We start from the raw sequence: 20,877 nt of genomic DNA, 5'->3' as shown, positions 1-20,877 counted from the left end.
TTCAAAAGCAATAAAACATAAAAGATAACATCGATAGCACTTAATACACAGATGACTTGGCCAACTCAAGCAGATAATAAAGGCATCTGCCAAAACAAGTCGTCTCACCCACTTTGATCTCACCCAACGAACTGCAATTTCAATTCATTTGAACTTGAGTGCCACACAAGAGAGTGCCAAGTCCTTATAATTAATGCCTGCAATTGAACTTGACCCAAAAAATGTGTGAATAATCTTCAGGCAAAAGCAGGCATTCTATGGGGGAGGCTGCCAAGAGGTCTTCATGGGAAATTTCCTTGGAGCAGCCATGTCTTAAATTGCGAAACTCTAAACCGTTTGTCTGTGTGATTTATAGGATGGGCAGAGGGGGTCTAAATGGGTCAATTGGTATGTCTTGTGAATATTACAAGAATTTATGAGCTTTAAGAATTAAAAGCATGCATGCTATTTGTTAAGGTATATGTGTGTGAGGATTAAAGGCTTACAATGCAAGGATTTATTATTGACCTAAATTATTTAAATACACAATTTATTTAAGACTTAAGTAGTAGAGGAGAGTGTTTATTAAAACTTTTTTACAACCTTGTTATCTTATTTAAAAGGTTTTTTATTGCCATAAGATACTTATTTTCATTCTCTTTAAATTGTAACAAACATCTCCGAATGAATTTCTCAGGAACTCTTAGAAGTTTTTATTTAGTCTTCAGTGTTTTGATTTCTTTTTCCGCTTCCCTGGAGATTGGCGTTGCAATTTGAATACAGTATTTTTGCATCTATAAATATCGATGTTTATTGTTTTGTGCTGTTCTATCTCCTAAAAGAAATACGATTTTCATTAAGATATATTGCAGATATTGTGAGCAGTTAAAACAAGACGCTTTCTTAAAAAATGAAGAGAAATAGGTGTTGCACAGAAAGTAAACATCTTTAATAAGAATTCCAAAATGGATGCTTTAAGGCATATCCTCTCCGTGTTACTTATGTGTTTGCCATATCCTATATGATCTTAGCTTTTTGTACATTACCCGTTTCGCTTTTGCCAGAAGCTTGTTTTCTTTTATGCAAACACTTTTGACCCAGTTAATGCGACTCCTTTCACTCTTTTTCCAGCTAAAAATTCCATCTGGGTAAGATAAAGTTACACCGCCACAGTATCTTTATGTTCTTTCCTTCCCATTTTCCCATTTCCATCACTCAAATTGCAACTACTCAAAGTTTTTGAGCTCCGAGTCGCTTCTGTTTTGCTTTGATATCAAATGCATTCACGTTTAGTTCTGTAATTAAAACTGTAATTCCACATAGATACTCGTTGGAGGGGCTGAAGGGATGTCATTAGCATGTAAATGTATGCGTGACGGGTGGAAAACCCATTCAAGGTAACCCCAACTCCAACACCCCCCCCTTTTTGCAACACACCCACACACACATATAAAACGGAGCCTGCTTCTGTTTGATAAGTGGGAAAAAGTAAAAATTTCGTTGCATACTTCTGAGCGTCGAAATGAAATTGCGGCTGTGACAGCTGGCACGAAAATGAAAATGAAATCGAAAAGGAAAACTCTGCTCCTGTATTCGTACATGCGAATGTAAATGTGAATTTAATTGTGCCACCCACACACACGCACGCACTCAGGACACTATAAATATGGGTATGCCAATAGCTCCAGGCTTATAAGGATTTTTTCCAGCTTCAAACTGATAAAGAAAAGTGTTTTTAACATTATTTAGGTACCACTATCACCATTTTTTTATGTAAATTAAGTCTATGTATCATTCATATTAATGCATATATAATAATTTCGTGGAAAATATTATGCAGTATTGTTTTTACAAGTAGATGAAGAGAGTGGTACACCATAGCGTGTACTAAGCTTTAAACATACTATACTTCATTTTTTTGGCAGGTTTGCATGAACATCACTCAGCCATACTTTTGCCAAATGAATAACTATTCAAAATTATAATATATTTGCTATGCATTAGTAAAATATATATTGTAGCATTTAAAGTGTAGGTAAACAAAACAGTTTTCGCGTGCTTTAGTTAGACAAGGCAACTAAATAACACCTAAACTTAAGTTTACTCCTTTATAATTGGTAAGCTAGTGATGCAAGTATTTTAGTTATATTTAAGCGGCGATAACGTAACGCTCTCACTATATTTTTTAATATATACATATCACAATTTAAAAGTAAACAAAATTTCATACATATGTAGTATACTATAGATCGCATATTTTAGTTATATAACTTTTAACCAGTTAAGGGCCATAGTTTATAAGTTTTACTAAGTGTTTGCTCTAAAACATAAGAGGGTATATATTTTTTTTATATTTTTTTTTAAATTTTCTAATTAAGTATATATTTTGTTACCCTCCACTGTACCGGCACGCACATCCGCAACGTGATAAAACCACTCGAGGCGGAGGCGGGCTTCTGGTGGCCGTCAGTCAATCAGCGAGATGGCGTTGCCCGTCGCCGACTTGCCAAGAAAGTTGGGCCAGCCCTGCGGCTTTTATAATAATTTCAAGTGTTTATAGTTGAAATATATGTATGGGATGGCGCTACATATAGTTTATGCCTGGTATGCGGGCCCATTGGCATGAATATCTGGCATATCTGGCATATCTGTGTAACGCCTTGTCGCCTGCCGGTCGAGTTTCGTTTTCGGGCTTAGTAGCTGCGCCTTTGCTCGCTTCCTTCCTGGCCAACTTCCTGTCACGCTTGAGGGGGTGCTATAAGGGCCAGGGATTGGGTTTGGGATTGGCCCTGCCGATTGCTATATAAACATTACCCCGATCCCGCGATTCCTGCACAGTGTGTGTTTGCCATTTCTGTGTTTTATTTGAGACGACGTGCAGGAAATTTGAGCAACGCTGGGATGAGCAACAAAAAAAGCAAAATATAAAAAAAAAGAGGAAAGAAAATCCATTTACGTAATTACTTCGAGTTAACTTTTGCCCTGGCTTCAACTGCTGTTTTCTGTAAAAGGATGCGCGCTCTTTTCCCTATTGAATTATTGAAGAATTGCTTATTCGCTTATTGGAAATCTGTTCCCTTTCGTGCAACGCCACTAGTTGAGTTATAGCCACCATAATTGGATGAAACGGGGTCGGACCCTCAACCTATATCGATTACATTATCGCCAAAAGTTTTCTCATTTTCATGGACCTCCGACAACCGTTAATTATATTTGACCAGCAACATATTTTTACGAGGGTTTCGCAAGAGTAAAGCGAGTTGTACGCGTTGAAGCCAAGTTGCATTTAATTAATATAATTTATGGTTCACGGTAGTATTTATCATTGAAGTTGGTTATTTTTGGGGCCACAAATCTATGCTCATAAACAATCTTTCTGTAGTAAGCTGGCTTTTAGCTGAGGTGGGTAAAACATGGGTAATTAATGGGCCACAGGCGTTTCCTTTGAACGAAAGTCATTAAGGACAAATATATTTCATGCAAACGATGGTAATTACCAAAATAGGATTATTGTAATTTGTTTCCAAAGCATTAAATCATGGCGGATTTAGTTACTTTTTAAAAAATACCAGTTTATCTAGTTTAATAATGGTATTTCTTTTAATTTTAAAGAAAACGCTGCCTTCTTTTAGGCACCCATCGTAAAGTATTAAAATTTGATAAATTAGTGTAATTTTTTAGATGCCTAAAAGTATGCAGCGAATAATGGATAGTCGTTTATCTAGATGAATTCATTGAACTTTTGAGTTTAAGCTATATTGTAGCATACTTTGTGACACCTAAATTAACATTTAAAGAAAATTTTTAAAAGCATATTGAAACCCGTTAAACTTTAAGAACCATTTTTTAATGAAAAAAAATGGTTTCCAAAAGAAAAAAATACTGCGTTGTTGTGGAAGTAAGTAAATTATTCAATATTTTGATCGATTTCACTATGATTAAACAACCACAACTATTCTACAACTTTCGTTTACGTCTCTCCCCAACACCGAAAAACAATCAGCTTACACAATTTCAATTGACTTGCCTTGCAATCAAATAGAATAAGACACTTACCGAACAACAGAAATCAACTTGGCTTAACTCTTCTCCTTCACTTACCAACTTTCAGAACACTGTTTGCAGACAAAGCATTTAATAATGTAAGACTGCCCTAAGACTTGCCGTTCTGTAATTACACACGAGTCGGGGGAAAGGAGAAAGTAGAAAGGAGCAGGAGTCGACTGCACCAGAAAGGACCAAGAAAAGAAAACAAAAGGACTGGGAGGACCAACAAGTTGCCAACCCCAAACCAATCAGGAACCCAATTCCCAGGAAGTGAAAGCAGCAAAACGGCAGCCGTGGATACCAACGCGCTGCGGAGCTCAGCCACTGTGAAAGTGACGTCGGCGCCGCTGCCGCCGCCGCTGACGCCGCTGCCCCCCTCGACGACGACGCCCCTGACAATTTGTCAGCCGCCCCCGCCCACTCCGCCCTACCAGCGGCTAACCAAAGCGCTGCAATGCGATCCGCGCTGCGGCCACGAGGTGAGTGCAAATTGAAATGCCTGTGGCGGCGAAATCAAGGGGGGTCGTTTTGACTGCCATCCCCTCTCCCCCCCCCCCCCCTTTTAAACTTTCGCCCACCTGTAAATTCAGGTGTTCCTGTTCTGCGAGTTGCGGCCATGGCGCGGTTAATGTCAATTACCCCCGCCATTAGACTTACCACTCCATGGCAGACCAACTTTTAAAATACATTTTAAGTAATTTTATAAATGAGGTGTGGATTGTGGGGGGAAAATATACACACAGAAAACTTTTATAAAAAATAAAAATAATAGTTCAGTGCTCCCAACCCATAGAAATGATATTTTGACCTACAAAATAGATACTCTCCCAATACAATATACGCACAGCTTACCATTTTATGATAGTTATACCCGTTACTCGTAGAGTAAAAGGGTATACTAGATTCGTCGGAAAGTATGTAACAGGCAGAAGGAAGCGTTTCCGACCCCATAAAGTATATACATTCTTGATCAGGATCACTTGCCGTGTCGATCTAGCCATGTCCGTCTGTCCGTCTGTCCGTCTGTCTGTCCGGATGAACGCTGAGATCTCGGAAACTATGAGAGCTAGGCTATTAAAATTTGGCGTACAGATTCCTGAGCTTCTTACGCAGCGCAAGTTTGTTTCAGTAGACTGCCACGCCCACTCTAACGCCCACAAACCGCCCAAAACTGTAACTCCTACAGTTTTGATGCTAGATAGAAACTTTTAACTGAAATGTATTATTCCCATCAATACCTATCGATTGACCTAAAAAAAAGTTTGCCACGCCCACTGAAACGCCCACAAACCGCGAAAACCTGTGACGCCCACAATTTGCATGCTAGATAAAAAATTTTAACTGAAATGTATTGGTGTCGTCAATACCTATCGATTGATCCAAAAATAAATTTGCCACGCCCACTCTAACGCCCATAACGCTTAAATCTGTCTACCGCCGATAGGTGGCGCATTTTAATCTCGGTTTGCTGCTTGCATATCTCCATTTCCCTTTGAGTAACGGGTATCTGATAGTCGAGGTACTCGACTATAGCGTTCTTCCTTGTTTTTTTTGTGTGTGTATAGATGGAAAAAAAAATTTTAATTTGTTTGCAATATATTACTTGACCTATTTTTATAGCAAAAAATTTTCTGGACTTTTCTGATATTTATAAAATTATTTTTTTAAAACCTTTTTGACAGTCTGATTTTACATAGAAAAATTTGAGAACTTTCAAATAGATAAAAATAATGATAGGCATTGTGGTTTGTAGTTCAATAAAATATAGATTACTACCCCCATATTTCTCTAAATAAGAAATGTATGATTATCATGTGTACAAGATTATATCAAGTTAATTAAATTGATCAGCAATGAATTATCTGTTTAGATTATCAGCTTGTAAACCACTTGTAGTTTATTACCCCATCAAAATATTTTATCACTCTAAGGAAGAGCCAATAACTGGGATACAAGTGCTCAGTTATATTCCATATCCAAACACCATAAAATCGTCACTTAGATAATTTTGCTTTCCCAAGCATCCGTATCGTAAAACAAATTTCCTTCGGCATCCTTTTGTGATTTCGCATCCGTGAGGGCTGCAAATTGTTATTGCGAAATGTATCTTCGCTTTGTGTCATGAACTTATTGTGCCAGATTTGCGTGTCCTTGTGCATGATGAATTGTATCTCGTATACAAGTAGGTTTTGAATGCGACCAAAAGGGAACCTACCTCCAGCGCTCTGACGTCACAGTGTTAGCCAGGTTATTGTCGCTTGTTGTTTTCGGGCCATGTTCCGTGTAGGTGTGCCCCCCATTTGAGTGTGTTTGTGTATTTGTGTGTTAGCTAATACACAAACCCTCTGCTGCCGCGGTGCAATTATGTATGGGTTCAAGGCTAATTTGCTTGTGCAGCAATGGCGCTGTCAGGTTATACACTGGAAAAAATTAATCCTTTTATAAATAAAAAGTAAAATATTATATTTAAAACATTTATATTTTAGAAATATAAATAATGGAAGGGAATTATACTTGGAATGGATTTAAATTCCTAAGAACATTTAAATCCATTACAAGAACAATTTGTATTAATAATATAAATAATATAAATAAATATTTATTATAAATAAAAGTCTTAGGAACATAATTTATTTTTACATGTAAGCAAATCATCTAATACTACCCAAACCTAAAACTTATTTAACAAGAAAAAACATGTAGAATTTTGAAAAATTAAATTTGGGGTGTTACAAAAATCACTAGGGTTTTGAAATCACTTTTATATGTAGTTTTACAGACTTAAGATATGCATTGAATGTGGGAAGTTGTTTTTTTATTTTTTTTTTTTTCTTAACAAGTGTATATTTATTCAAAATCAACAGCGTGAGCAGGTTGTAAAGTTGTTTTTCTTATAAATGCATTGTACTTATAGGACCAAAATATTTTTGCAGACCTTAAGTCACTAAAAATTACTTTTAAAAGTGATATCATATATCTATATCCGAAAACTACTTTTGAACGTGATATCATAAGTCTAGAGATTAGTCTGGTATACAATTATTAATTTGGTTGGATCTATTTAGTTAGTATGTATATATAGCGTTCGATACATTTTTTCCTGTGCATTTGAGGGATTTGTTGTCTTTGTGTGAGCTCATTCACCGCCTGTTTGGGATTTGCGTTGCAGAATGCGCGTGTGACCGAACGGCAGCTATCCGCATTACGTATACGCCGCGTTGCGTTCGCTCGTTGCTTAATTAACGCCCGCCTCCCTCTCGATGGCTCAAAAAGGTGGATTAGAGAACAAGAACAGCCTGAAAGCCAAGTGGTGAAAGGAACGGCAAGCAACAAGCAAAAAGCGGCCACGTCAAGTGCACAGGGCACAGTTCAAATTACATTAACAAAAAAACAAGTGTACCGCACTTGACCTTGGCCAATTGCAAGACCAAGAATGCTTGAACGGAAGCTTTCGGGGGCGCGAGTGCATAAATTACGGGCACCGAGCTTCTGGCCGGAATGGGAGCAGTCAATGTTAATTGCTAGAACATGTGTATACCGAGGAGTATCAAATAATCGCTGCCTCGGAATACTTAACCTTAAGAACAGCCTTGTCCCTGAGGGAAATGTTCCGGAAATGCTGCATATTTTGACATAGGTTTGATGAAAGCACAGCTAGAAATATGAGTTTTTTATGGCTGAATTCTTTATGTGAAGGAAATAAAGGTTTATAGAGTAGCTTAAAGGTTACAAGGGTTGGAAAAAAATATTTCTGCTTATCAAATGTTTTCGAAAGCTTAAAATGTATATTTTAAAAATGTAATTTATTTGAAGGAAAGGTTACTCAGGCTGATAAAAAATATATTTAAGCAAGTCAAATATTTCTGAAATATTTAAAATACGTCTTTTAAATATTTTCATTCATTTTGATTTATTTTTCAGGTAACCATCGGCCGTCGCATTGGCCTCTACAGATTTTGTGGCGACATCGGACGCGGCAACTTCTCCAAAGTGAAACTCGCTGTCCACCAACTCACGCGTGGTGAGCCCCAAAAACCTTAGAGACATAATCCCGATCAGATATTAATCAGCCAAATTGCAGACAAAGTGGCCATTAAGGTGGTGGACCTGGATCGGGCCGGTCTCGATGCCAAGGCGCTGCGAATGCTGTCCAGCGAGATAGCCACCCTCGAGTGTGTTCATCACCCAAATATACTGAGGTGGCAACGGAAACCATCTTTATTATATATGGGGTCTACATTTTAAACATTTCTTGTAGGCTTTTCGAGGTGGTGGAGACCTTGGGACGGGTCTATCTGGTCACGGAATGGATTCGTGGCGGTGAGCTCTACAACCATATTACCCAAGGCGGTCCTCTGAGAGAGATTCATGCGGCTCCTTTATTGAAACAGCTTTTGCTGGCTGTCAAACATATGGTAAGCTGGCATATATTAATGCATACAAATGAATTATGGTAAATATAATTCAATTGTATCTCAAACGTAAATCCACATTTATCATTTGGGAATAATTCATTTTAAAGCTTAATTTGACAGAGAGATTTATGGCTGCTCTTATATTAATATTTATCAATTATTTATCGTGGATTTTATTTATTGTTCATATGCCTTTATGAATTCTGTGAAATTAATTAAACTTTATTAAATTTACAGCACAGCTTGGGCTACGTGCATCGAGATATCAAGGCGGAAAATGTCCTGCTCCTCTCGGAAGATCGCCTGAAGCTGGCCGATTTCGGTTTCAGCACCCAACTTATCAATGGTAGGGGGTCAACAACCCTTTGATGCCGTCAGCAAGCTTATCAATTTCATGCTCTTTGACAGGTGCCAATCAAAAGCTCGACACGTTCTGCGGCTCGCCTCCGTATGCCGCGCCCGAGCTCTTTTCCGATGACCATTATATAGGAGCCCCCGTGGATGTGTGGGCCCTCGGCATCCTGCTCTACTTCATGGTGGTTGGGAACATGCCCTTCCGGGCACCCACCATTCCCGGCCTGAAGTCGGCCATTCTCAAGGGCGACTATCTGCTGCCCGGACAACTCAGTTTGCCCTGCATAAGACTAATACGTAAGTGGGTGAAAAAACTGGACTACTTATAAATATCTTAAAAAGAAATAAATATATTGATAGTATTATTTAAATAAGTTTTAATTTTGGTTGATAAAGTACAAACCTTTCCTAATAATTGAAATTATTTTTTAGATGTCTAAAAGTATGCTTCGAATTATTTTTCACTCAGAACTACAATGAATTTGTTGGAAAAGACGACTATACTTTTTTCACTGCATACTTTTAGGCACCTAAATATAAAATTAAATAATAAAAAGTAGTAAAAAATATTTTAACAAAGTAGAGAAGATAATAAAAATAAATAATATAGGAGCATTTTTTTATACTATTAGATATTTGGTTACTCTTTCCTTTATAAATAAATCGAACGTTTTTTTGTTTCCAGAACGCATCCTGATCCACATACCCGCCCATCGGCCCACAATTGACGACATGCTGAACAGCCAGTTTATAACCTGTCCCAAACTGAGTGCGGATCTGATGCAGTGGGAGATCAACCAACACAGCAAGCCGGTCAAGCGATCGATCTTCTGGGTGCGCAGCAAATCGCATCGCCTAAGGAAATCCGCCTCTCTAAGGGATCGATATGCTGAGGTGGTCAAGAAACCGGCCATAAGTATGAACACCCGACAGCAGGACGAGATGTTTGTGCAGAATTTCCTGCAACCGATCGAGATTGGGCATGAGCTATTGCTCCAGGGATCTGGTCAGCTGAAGGAACCACAATCCACCGAACCGGCCAAGCGCCCAGCCAGAAGATACATGTTCTGTGGCAGTCTCAAGAAGAAGGTCACGCCCATGGAAACGGAGCCGGAGAAGCAGTTGGCCAACGGTGGACAGTGCGGATCGGCCAAGATCAATCCGTGGAATGTCGAGGTGGCCGAGGATTGTCCACTGTTCAAGAACTACGATGCGGAGACGGGCAGCTGCGTTATGTTGCCCACGAACACCGAGGATCTCAGCCAGCTGGGAGCACTGGAGTTTGAGGCTAGGCAAATTTTGGCCGAACTAGGATTGTCCTCCGAGATGCTGATCAATGCCCGGCAGAGTGGACCCCGTTCCGACATCATTGGCGCCTACAGGATCGTGGTCAATCGGTTGCAAAAGCAATCCTGGCTAGCAAGGAAGCATGTGGAGATGGCCCTCCATAGTGAGCCCAAGGCGGAGAAGCGGATTGAGCGATCGTGTTGCATACTCTAAGACATCCGCGAATAGTTGTTGAATGTTTAAATTACTCTACTGGTTCTACTGGTCCTGGAGTTCCCCCGAAAGGAAAGGCAAACCTGGGTTTCTATGGCGTTTTATCATGAAAAGAGTTATTTCCTTAACCCTTTCTAGGAAAAGAAAGCGTAGGTTCAAAGAACTTCAAGCTGTATTAAAAAAAGGTAGCTTAAAAGAAAATCTTTTATACTAGAGGCTTGTTTATTCAATCAGCTTTTTATTACGTTTCAATATCCTAATTGTTATGATTAAAAAGATATTGAGATTAGCAAATTTTAGAGTGAATATTCTTAAAGTCGTCGAGAAGAATTGCTGTATTTCATTGGATACGTAGAGGAGTTAAAAAAAGATTAGTTTCTATTTCTGAAAAACCATAAATAAATTGAAGAGGCTTAGAAAGTCATAATTAGATAAATAAAATATAAATGTTTCGCTTGAATACGAATAGAAGGAAAACTTTATGATTTGTGCTGCGACAGCACGCAAAACAATGAAATATGGAAATCTAAATGGATATTTTGGAATATCCTTGTTTGCCTTTCTGCGGGAATGAAGCCAGGAGACCACAGAACAAGCCCAATTAGTGTCAATTTGCCAGCTGCATAGGCGCGAGTTTGTTGTTAACGTATGTAGTCTCCTACATTCTTTCCTTGATTACTCAGTCGAGAATGTTCCTTATTTCGTGTAGCTTGAGTTTGTCCAACCGTTGAGTCCAGAGGCGGATAGCAAAGTTGATATATACATATATATATATAGAGATATATACATATAGTCCAAGTATTATGTATTTAGTTGTTGGTCCATTTTTTGAGCATATACAGACGAATATACGAAACGAATATGAATATTATGAATATAAACATATAATTACACACTTGGCTAAGGCGATCGATCTCATCGAGTCTTCAATGTACAACGTTGCATAAAAATGTTTAATTGATCATCAAAAAAGCGAGTGTGTCCGTCTGTAAGTGACACTCCGTATGTGTGTGTTTTTGCCAAATTGTCTCCCGTGGAGTCAATCGCGTACAATAAAGCAGCATTATGAATCGCTAAGAATCGCATTCGTACAAATCGTAAACATACTAAAATCTAAATCTCAACCACTCGTCTAATTATGCACTTTAGCCTTAGTTTATTGCATTTGCAGCATCCGCACGGGGGGCTCGTCCTCGTCCTCGTCCTACGCCACATCCACCTACTCATCGGCTGCTCCAGTTTCGCCTGGCTGGGCTTCATCTGTTCTGGTGCGGCGCAGGCGCTCCACCGGCGACCCCTCTCAAATGACGGCGCTCTCACTGGGTTTTTTGCCGCTGCCACTGGCGCCGCTGCAGCCGGCGTCGCTGTCCTTGCCGCTCTCCTCTGTAAAATGGAGTGAATTGATAAGACGGTTTGAGTGAAATGCGAGTGGAATCTATGAGGTTGTTGAATCCGACTGGGGGATACCAAGCATGAAATAGTTTTAGACAGTTTAAAAAGGCGTTGTCCTACATAAATTCTTTAAAAGGGAAAGAAACACTACTGTAAGTTATATTTACGAAATTTTTAATTCTTTAAAAGACTTAAACCCGGTAGGTAAGTAAGTATATTTATAAACAGGCTCCTAAACATATTCCATTATTATTTTCTTGCGTATTTAATTTACACAATAAAGAAGTCTAGATTATCTAATGGAAATTATTTTGCCACAAACATTTACCCTAGCACCATCTCAAATACCATCCCCCCGCTTACCAACTATGGCAAAAGAGTCCGAATCCGAGGTGCCCGCGGGCCAATCAATATCCGGCATGGTGGGCCAGTCGATGTCCTCCGTTGTATCCCAATCGACGGCGCGCGTTTGGCTAATCTCGAAGAGAGCCGGCGAACAGAGGCCAAGGACCTCCTCCCTGAACTTTGTTAGTAGGGATTCGAAGCTGTCACTGGTCTTGCAAAGGAAACAAACCGCCAGCGAGGGATCCATTGCGGAGAAGCTCAGACGAGCAGCATGCTTTTGATGGTAGGTTTCGTCGTAATCTTGTTCCCCCGCCACCGTTTTCTGGCCCACTACGCCCGTTCTTTGCGTGGTGTGTGGATCTAGGTAGAGGACCTCATCGTCCACATAGCCCAGGAAGTACAGAGCCTGATTGGGCCGACCGCCAATCATGCCGCAACTGCTATCTAGTTCAAGGCAGCGCTTTAAGGCAGGCACATAAAGCGGGTTAATGTCTGTGATGCCAAGGCGCAGGGGGATGACGAGCAGCAGGGGCTTCCAAGAGCCGCCTCCCTCAAGACATGAGGAGTCTACGAAATAAGAAAAGTTATAAGAAGGGAATTTTTTAGAATTGAGTAAAATATGCAACACTTACATACGTCATCCAGAACTACTGTGCTATCCATGGCCACATGAACCGCCAGTGAGCTCCAGTCGTCGAAGCGCACTAGTTTTCTGCAATTAACAAATAGTTATCACATTTATTCTCCAGGCAAAGCACAAAGATTTGTTCTTACTTGAGAATCTGGGCCACTGTATTCGGTCCCAGCCACTCGCCCACTGCTTTGTTCTGGGATTCTCCCATGAGAGCGATCTGATGTATGGAGTAATAGCTATTCCTAACGTCTTCGAAACGGTTAACGATCTTGAGGTAGGTGGCATCACGGCAGTCCGGCGTCCAGAACCAGTCGCGACCCAAATGCAGGTCGATCAGAGCCTGGGCGAGCACCATCTGACCGCAACGGAGCATGCAGCCCCAACCCTTGTCCGAGGTGAGCTGGACTTCTCCAAGAGGCGAGAAACCATGGCGATAGGTGCACCACAGGCGAGATTGAATGTCCTGTCGGATGCGCTCGAGTTCTGGAAAGTACAAAAATTGTGTTTAACATTTTAGGACATTTATAAAGGGTATTGATAAAAAATGTTCCTTAAACCTACTTTTATGCATCCACAGATGTGTAAAAATTTATTTGGCTTTAATAATATGAAGTTTTGACTGTATAATATTGAATAAAACAGATAAACAAGTGTTAATAACAAGTGTTTTTAGTAACAACCACATATTGAACCAAAAAAAACTTTATAACTCTTCATATATATCTATAACAAACATTCCTAAGTGGTCTAAGATAAACCCACGACGCTGATATCGGTGTTTCCCCAGTATTTACAAGATATCGAGCATGGAAACCCCCTATGACTCATCCTATCACCAATATGTCACATCCGTATCCATGTAGCACCCCCTCAGATGACTTTATCTTACCCTGTATGGCGTTGTACTTCCTCCCCAGGACCCACACATCGGTGTTCCGCCGCGGGATGTCCTCCGGCTCTCCGCTGCCCACCGCCTGACCAACGGCGCTGGCTAGGACGCTGTCCGGTCCCAGGTACGCCTCGAAGACGCTCTCCATGATCCGCGCTAGCTGGTCGCTGAGCCCAACCAGCATCTACTGCCCGCTGGGGATGGGGATGGGGGGCGGACACCAGGGAAGCAGAGCACCACCTCCTACGCTTCCGTTCTGCTGGTTAATTGCCTGCCAATGACGTTCCGCTTTTCGGCTGGGGCCTTTGTTTTGGCCTTTGTTTTCGCTGGTAGCAATGCTCCTGCCTTTGGCCCGAGGTCACAGAGGTCTCATTTGTTGTTGGCAGTGACGGGCGCTGATTACAAACTAAGCGATTACCAACTTTTGATCAGTCTGCGGCGCGTTTAGTTTGGTTTATTTTCTTCGTTTTTTTTTTTGTGTTGATTACAACGATAACAGCAGTGACGTAGCTGTTAGTGTGACCGCAGCTGTTATACGAAAACACCCTAATGCACACTTAACATGGGGTTAACATAGAAAAAAACAGTAATTTTTGAAAATGTAGGTTAACGAGTTTTATGAACCTGGTTTTTCAGGTTTTCATCTTATAATACCAGTTAAATATCCGTAAACATAAATAATTAATTAAATTAATCCAAGGTATATTGCATTTTTTATTAAAAACAATGTATAAACTTACTAATTGTACTAAAAAGCTTTGAGTAATCTACGCTACTTTAAGCGCACAGAACTTGTTGTTTAAATCAAAGAAGTCATCTTCCCGATCAGCATCCTTGACCATATCCGCATTGGGATCCGCATTAGACTCCTTTGTCTCCGCTTTCCTGGTTGCCTGTCTCTGCTTCTTAAGTCGCTTCTTTTGCTGCGCCTTTGCCGCTGTTTGATCCACCTCCAATCGCTTCCAATGTGGAATAAACTCCTCACACCAGTCGTACAAATAGAAATAGAAATCAAACATCATCTTTGAGTCGGGCAGCAGAAAGTTTTCTACATGGTAGCGGACATCTGCGCGATTTCTCAGGAGATCGTACATATTGTAGAGAAAGGCACCGCAATAAAGCTGATTCATTCTGGGACTTAGCAGTGGAAAGTCCAGAAGTGAGTTGAGTCCATTGAGTTGATAGACCACAGCCTGAAATTCAGCAAAGGCGTGGATGACCGTCGTGGAGTACAAATCAAACTTTTTCTTGAAGATCTCCTGCATGTGAAAATGAGGCAGCAGACGTTCTTGGGTTAAATAACAATCCGATTTCGGTACATGTTCCATTCGATCTGGTATTGAGAGCTCTAAGAGAGCGGGTTTTACTCCGCGCTTAACTCCTTCGGCGGCTTCTTTGTCCCTCACTGCTCGTTCTGCCTTTAATGTCTTGCCAAATCTCTTGCGGAAAGCTTTCATCTCCCTTTCAGCCGGTATTTTTACATCAATGGTCCGCAGGACAAGCAAACTGAGGATCAGCGCGTGGAGATGCACCAAATCGCAGTGTTCCGAGCGATGTAACCAGTAGATAATGGCCAGGAAGTACAGTCTCAAGTCCTCCGGCAGTTTATCCAGCTTGCGGAACATCTTTTCCGTGTCCACATACGGAATATTAGCTTCAAATACAGCCCGCAGATGCCTTGGATCCGGGTTAGATGGTTCAAACGCATAAGCAGGCTCCTTCTCAATGGGCATCTTAATATACTTTACATTCGTCACTCGAAGAGCTCTAGTGAGGTAACTAAACTCAATGGGGAGTGGTGAACCCTCCACATCCATTTCTGGCTCCGTTTTCGCACCCTCCACGTGATGGAGTAGGGAGAACACGTAGTTTAGGATGGGCAGGGCCAGTTCATTGGAGTCGTGAAAGGGAAAGTGCTCGATTTGTGGGTTGTTGATGTACTTGCGCAGGTGCATAAGGTCCACAAAATGGCGGGACAGGTGAGCTGGGTATAGTTTGTCCAGAAACCATTGTGGAAAGAGAAGAGTTTTGTCCTCTATTTCCACTTCTTCCGTTTCCTCTTCCTCTTCATCTTCACCTGAATCAGCTTCGTGGCTTTCAGCTGGTTCTTTGTCTTCTTTTTCATCCTCCTGGTTTTTAGCCTCCTCCTGATCTTCGACTTCTTCACCTTCTGATACGTTTTCATCCACACTGGCCAACTCTTCTTCATCACTTAATTCCTCTTCACTGGCGGGTTCTATATAGGGAAAAGCATTATCGTAATGCTCCTCGAAGAAGTCATAGGCATGGCACAGCTCGTTGGAATAACCAGAAATGGCTGCATTGACCTGGGACACCAGAGAATCTCGCTGGTTCTGCAAGAATTTTGTTAATTAGTAAAAAGAAAGAGTGGGGGTCTCAGAGGACTAACCTTTTTCAACCTCGACAGCACTTTGGCCAAAGCAGACTCGGCGGTTTCTTCTTTTAGCCAGGTGAGGATGACTGCTATGCGTTTTTGCTGAATCTTCAGCTTGCGACTCCGGCCTGCTTTGCCCATTCCGGCGGCAAAGAAGTTCTTGAAGGCGCCGCGGGCAATGTAATCGTTGCCCAGGAGAGCAGCAAAAAGCGGCAGTTTCTCGGGACTCAAAGTGCTGCGTCCGCAGAGATGGGACACTCGGTAGATGCAGCAGTCGAGGTACTTGTAGGTCTTGGTATTCCCTTTTGGAATTGCTGCCTGCTCGGAGGTTTGTATACCAGCCACAATCTTGTTAGCCTTGGTGCGCTTCTCCACATTCTTGGCCTCGTTGCGACGCAGATCCCGTGAGTCCTTCTGCTTGCCGTTGTTCTTGTCCTTCACCTGTTTGGTGAGCACCTGGGGGCATAAAATTGTTGAACTTATGTTGGGTTATTAATGATATAATACCTACCTTCACAGTAAGCGTAATCAGAGGGATGTACTTGACATTGTGGATGTAGAAATCGGAGTCGTACGAGAGCACTGGGCAGTTGAGTTTCCTGGCCAGGGCGGCCAGCTCGTCGTCCGCCTCAAAGACGCACCGCATCACTGGGACTCCGCAATCCCGCACTGCATCCACAAAGACCTCTTTCAGGTGCAGGGGAAACAGTGTGATGGAGGCATTTGGGTTTATCTTCTTGATCACGGATATCTTGCCCCTCAAGCGGGTGCTCACGGTCCGCAACTTGCGCTCCTCGTAGCCCCCATCCATGAGGACATACGGCCTGATGTTGCACTCGGCCAGGACCTGGAAGAACTGCACCACAGCCCGGTAAAAGTCGTCGTAATCCCCTCCAAAAGCGGAGTAACTCCCGGCGACATCCTTGTACAGATTGCAAGACAAATTGTCGCCGTCGATGACCAGAGCCGTGGAGTGCAGTTCGTAGGGCTTCAGGTAGATCTCCGCACGCTGTGCTATGTAACTGGTTAGGCCGCGGACTCCCATTTTCCCGGCACTTGTTGATCCGCAGTTTATTTTATTTGTTTATTTTCCTATCAGAACCGCGAACGCGTGCTGGGGACAGTGTGGGAAAACACGGAAAAATACCGTATGTGCTGCGATATTGTTTAGTATATTTGGGTGGCGGACGGTATAATTAACCTATCACTCCCGGTCACACAGTGAAACTATCGTGATATGTTCGCAAACTATCGATAGTATCGAGGAAATCCAATTTAATACACAAATTCACCTAAAAAACTAAGTAGTTCAATAAATACATTTCATGTTAATTCGACATACGGGTGATTCTTTGTGAAACCTATTGAAATTTTCTTTGTGGTCTTAAAACTTTATTGTCTTGCGCTGGTAAAAAAATTTTTTTTGGGATAATTGACGATAATATTAATGGATTTATGATAAAATGAAAAAGTGGGCTACAATTTAAAATTAAAATCTACGGAATACTTTTTAATTGTGCTTTAAAAGTCTGATTAATAGAATAATAATATCGATACGATACGGCACAGCCCTAGAAAACGCAAGACAAGTAGTGGTGGGTATACTATCGCTACCATAGCGATAGTTTTCAAACCACCGCTGGCTGGATGGCTCCTCACCATCGATATTATCGATGGAATACCAGCTCTAGTGTTCAGTCGAATTTTTTTTCTCGGGTCGAACGCTTTACCGATTCCGAGTTTGTCTCGCTCTTCGTGCGCGCATTAAGAAAACGTAACATCGCGAGTGCAGAAAATTCGGCTGCCATTAACTACGATCCACCCAACAAGGAGGAAAACTGGGAATCTATACCCGAAAAACACACAGAGTGGAAATCAAAATCGCCATTCAAATCGCCGAACGCGTGCATATATACGGGTTCCGTTGGTTCCGTTCCGTTTCTTGTCGCTTTTTCTTGCACACACTTTACCACTTTACCTTTGCGTCTCTCGTTCCGTTGCGTGAGTGTGTGTGTGTGCGTGCGTTCGTGTGTGTTGTTTTTGTGTCTTCGTTTAACTAAAACACAGGTAGAAAAGAAAAGCAAAGAAAACGAAAACCATGGGCGAAATATGAATATGAAATTAAGAAAATATAAAGAAACAAGAGCAGCAGAAAACATCCAGTAGCAACAAACACACACGTTAATAACTTTTGTGCGTCTTTTGCATTCATTTCACAAAGTATTATTTTTCTCTTGGACTTTTCAACAACAACAACAACAACAACGGCAACATGAGTGAGAGAGCGAGAGCGAAGACCGTGATCACCGTATCGTGAATGAATATTTGTCAGTGTGTGCGAGGCGTGCTCTACGCACACACACCCGTACGTAAACAACAAACACACACACACCATCGATCAAACTGTGTGTGTGCGGCATTTAATAAATAATTGTGTGCAAATAAATGTTCCAAAAAGAAATCGTTAAACAAAAACAACAACCGCAGCAGCAGGAGGAAAAAACGTAAAGCAAAAGTGCGAAAATTCTTCTTCGTTTTTGAAAAAGTCTAGTGTTTGTGTGTAGAATTCTTCTGGAGATTTGGAGCGTCTTCTTCATTGGATACGGAACATCTATACTTCCCTCTTTGCCGACAAAAGGTGAGTCGAAATCAAAGGGAAATCGCTTTCCCATTGGCCAAGGCCGTTCCGGGAAATCTGCGAGCGGTCCTGCCCACGTTTCCTGTCTTCCGCACATTTTCACACGTCCTGCAATTGCAATTTTCTCGTTTTTCCCATTTCTTCACTCCACTCCACACATTTTTCGGTGATTCCCACGCCTTTCTTTTATTTTTTCGGGGTCAGGTATTTGCAGGTAGCCAAGGTGAAAAACCCTCGGGAAACCCGAAACAAGCAGAGAATACCTCTGTTGGTGGGCCAAGAAAATCCAAAAAATGAAAAGTACAAGAATTGAAATGTTTTTCATGGCTGAAGAAACAGCGAAAATTGGGCGAAATTAGCCACCCGCTGTTTCCAGAAAATTGTTGGAAAAATATGAACACATCTCACCGGGGGGAGAAATAAATCATCGTTATTATCATCTGCAGTTGCAATTTGGCACAATTTCTATATCACTATGCTCCCATTTACCCAGCCGATTATGTAATTTTCGACGCTGTGTGCTGTGAAATCAGGTTGATTTTCCATAAAGAAGGGGGTAATATTTTACATATATGCCGACGATCCGGCGACCGCCGACAGTTGCCAGCAATTTCCGGCGCTTTTTGGCAACTGGAAAATCGAGCACAAAAGTTCATCCCGGAGTTTTGGGAGCCGCAGAGTTCAGAGGCGTAGCCCTGCCAAAAAAAAAAAAATAGATTCCTCCGGTCACCCCTTCCCAAACGCATTTCCCAAAGTGGTTTATAGTTTTCCTACAGCTGTTGCGACTGCGATTTTATGATTTTTACTGGTAACCAGGGGCGGTAAAAGAACATGACATGTTCGACAAGTTGATACCTCTTTAAGAACTGATTTTAGATACACATAATGGTTAGGATAAAGAGAAGAAGTGGAATATTTTATAACTATCATTGAAATAACGCTGTAATACACTCAGTTAAGGAATATTCCATATTTTCTCTATAGTTTTCTTTCCGGTTTTCCTTATAATACCCTCAGCTACCCTATAATCACTGGGTACCATAAAAAGAGTTTGAATTTCAAATAAAATCCACTCTCTGACACACACACACGTCCATTGGGGAGCAGCTGCTGTTTGTCTCTTTGTGTTTGGGTCTCAAATGACACTTGCCAACGCTGCTGCAGCACATAATTCTGAGTTCTGGAGAATTTCCTAGTAGGAAGTGCAGGGGCTGCAGCAAAAACACCAGCAATAGTCGCACTTGACGAGTGTCTTTCCATGGCTATTGCCATCCCACTCTGAAAACGTAAATAGAGAGCCCAGATAAAGACCGATCCCGAACTTCCCCCAGTTGATTTTTCTGTAACTTGAACAAAACTGAGTTTCGCTATGAAATAGAAGTATAGATATCTTTACAATAAAACTAAGAAAATGCAAGATGATTTTAATTCCTAGCTCGACAACAAATTAAGCCTCATTTGCAGTTTTTTTTCAACTTTTAGTTCATTTTCTAACGTTGTTTTGTATGACAAATGGTTCGTGTAGGTGTCTCATCCTCCGTTTTATTTGTTTTTGCACTTGTCCCGTTCCCATTTCCTTGCGCGTACTCCAGTTATTTGCCGTAATTGAGCAATTAAACAATTGTCTTTGATTAAATGTGCAAATTTGTCTAATGTTCTGCACTGAGTGTATCTGCAAAACGGATGTGACCGCTTAAAGCTGCGCTCAAATTGCCCGCGTGATTTGTCACTGATCTCACTTTCTCAATTGGCGATCTCTGCGATTTATGATTTCTGTCTGGGCAATTATGCGTCATTATGGCAGTTGCATGGAGCGAACCGTTAAGTAAATGGCATCTATTGCAACAGTGGCCAGAATACTATACTATACTATACTAATAATGACTGGGGAAATAATGGCCTATACCTTTGCCCATCTAATGCTTCTTGACCTACAAGCGGCGGCCTCTCGCATTTCCTGCCCATTTTCATTTACTGTTAATTATTGTTTAGACGCAGGCAATTCGGGGAACAAAGTGTGGGTGGGGGCCAATAAGAAGAGGCAGCATTGGCCAATAAAAGCTTGCAAACAATTTCAAATTTCCAAATTGTTTGAAATGCAGCCCAGCTGGCAACAGAGAAAAAGAGGCAACCAAATCAACCCAAAAGCAACACGGCCATAACAACAATCTTGCTCACACATTCATAATAGGTAAAACAAATGCGGTTAAAATAATAGAGGTTTTAATGGATTTTTATTGAGAAAGATTTTTTAGAGATGAGAATTTTGAAGTTTGATTCATTGTAATT

The 20,877-nt window shown here is 41.2% G+C and overlaps 4 protein-coding genes across 4 annotated transcripts in view; 2 read left to right on the top strand and 2 right to left on the bottom strand.

Annotated features, from left to right (window-relative positions):
• Positions 1 to 4,136: 4,136 nt before the first annotated feature.
• On the top strand, positions 4,137 to 11,380 carry LOC108021207 (uncharacterized). Its single transcript, XM_036817768.3, has 7 exons — positions 4,137 to 4,505; positions 7,948 to 8,047; positions 8,108 to 8,225; positions 8,285 to 8,441; positions 8,679 to 8,787; positions 8,850 to 9,092; positions 9,481 to 11,380. Exons 3-7 carry the CDS (start codon positions 8,170 to 8,172, stop codon positions 10,293 to 10,295), a joined length of 1,380 nt encoding a protein of 459 aa, XP_036673663.3. The 5' UTR covers positions 4,137 to 4,505; positions 7,948 to 8,047; positions 8,108 to 8,169; the 3' UTR covers positions 10,296 to 11,380.
• Atg4a (Autophagy-related 4a) lies at positions 11,162 to 14,066 on the bottom strand. The gene is made up of 5 exons (XM_017089802.4): positions 13,556 to 14,066; positions 12,807 to 13,149; positions 12,665 to 12,744; positions 12,051 to 12,599; positions 11,162 to 11,678 (listed from the first exon to the last, which is right to left on the bottom strand). The coding sequence occupies exons 1-5, from the start codon at positions 13,737 to 13,739 to the stop codon at positions 11,596 to 11,598; spliced, it is 1,239 nt and encodes a 412-aa protein (XP_016945291.1). The 5' UTR covers positions 13,740 to 14,066; the 3' UTR covers positions 11,162 to 11,595.
• Positions 14,067 to 14,302: 236 nt separating this feature from the next.
• On the bottom strand, positions 14,303 to 17,090 carry ast (protein asteroid). The gene is made up of 3 exons (XM_017071265.4): positions 16,462 to 17,090; positions 15,966 to 16,406; positions 14,303 to 15,909 (listed from the first exon to the last, which is right to left on the bottom strand). Exons 1-3 carry the CDS (start codon positions 16,993 to 16,995, stop codon positions 14,323 to 14,325), a joined length of 2,562 nt encoding a protein of 853 aa, XP_016926754.3. The 5' UTR covers positions 16,996 to 17,090; the 3' UTR covers positions 14,303 to 14,322.
• A 558-nt stretch (positions 17,091 to 17,648) lies between these two features.
• S (EGF receptor activation regulator Star) overlaps positions 17,649 to 20,877 on the top strand; it is a 31,328-nt gene continuing 28,099 nt past the window's right edge. Inside the window, exon 1 of the mRNA XM_017089751.4 lies at positions 17,649 to 18,588. The gene's annotated coding sequence lies outside the window, so the exon portion shown is untranslated. The remainder of the gene's footprint in view (positions 18,589 to 20,877) is intronic.

This window comes from Drosophila suzukii, chromosome 2L, assembly GCF_043229965.1.
Source record: "Drosophila suzukii chromosome 2L, CBGP_Dsuzu_IsoJpt1.0, whole genome shotgun sequence".
Taxonomy (NCBI): domain Eukaryota; kingdom Metazoa; phylum Arthropoda; class Insecta; order Diptera; family Drosophilidae; genus Drosophila; species Drosophila suzukii.
The sequence above is the reverse complement of the archived record's forward strand: the minus strand, read 5'-3'. Positions and strand labels throughout refer to the sequence as shown.

What these genes read in the sequence shown, in the direction of transcription:
- ast (XM_017071265.4), bottom strand. Translation starts at nt 16,995, where the DNA reads ATGGGAGTCCGCGGCCTAACCAGTTACATAGCACAGCGTGCGGAGATC. An exon ending in TGATTACGCTTACTGTGAAG is followed by an intron (nt 16,407 to 16,461) that starts GTAGGTATTATA and finishes TTATGCCCCCAG; the next exon opens with GTGCTCACCAAACAGGTGAA. An exon ending in TGCTGTCGAGGTTGAAAAAG is followed by an intron (nt 15,910 to 15,965) that starts GTTAGTCCTCTG and finishes AAATTCTTGCAG; the next exon opens with AACCAGCGAGATTCTCTGGT.
- LOC108021207 (XM_036817768.3), top strand. Translation starts at nt 8,170, where the DNA reads ATGCTGTCCAGCGAGATAGCCACCCTCGAGTGTGTTCATCACCCAAAT. An exon ending in CATCACCCAAATATACTGAG is followed by an intron (nt 8,226 to 8,284) that starts GTGGCAACGGAA and finishes CATTTCTTGTAG; the next exon opens with GCTTTTCGAGGTGGTGGAGA. An exon ending in TGCTGGCTGTCAAACATATG is followed by an intron (nt 8,442 to 8,678) that starts GTAAGCTGGCAT and finishes TTAAATTTACAG; the next exon opens with CACAGCTTGGGCTACGTGCA.
- Atg4a (XM_017089802.4), bottom strand. Translation starts at nt 13,739, where the DNA reads ATGCTGGTTGGGCTCAGCGACCAGCTAGCGCGGATCATGGAGAGCGTC. An exon ending in AGTAGTTCTGGATGACGTAT is followed by an intron (nt 12,600 to 12,664) that starts GTAAGTGTTGCA and finishes CTTATTTCGTAG; the next exon opens with ACTCCTCATGTCTTGAGGGA. An exon ending in GGACTCTTTTGCCATAGTTG is followed by an intron (nt 11,679 to 12,050) that starts GTAAGCGGGGGG and finishes TCCATTTTACAG; the next exon opens with AGGAGAGCGGCAAGGACAGC.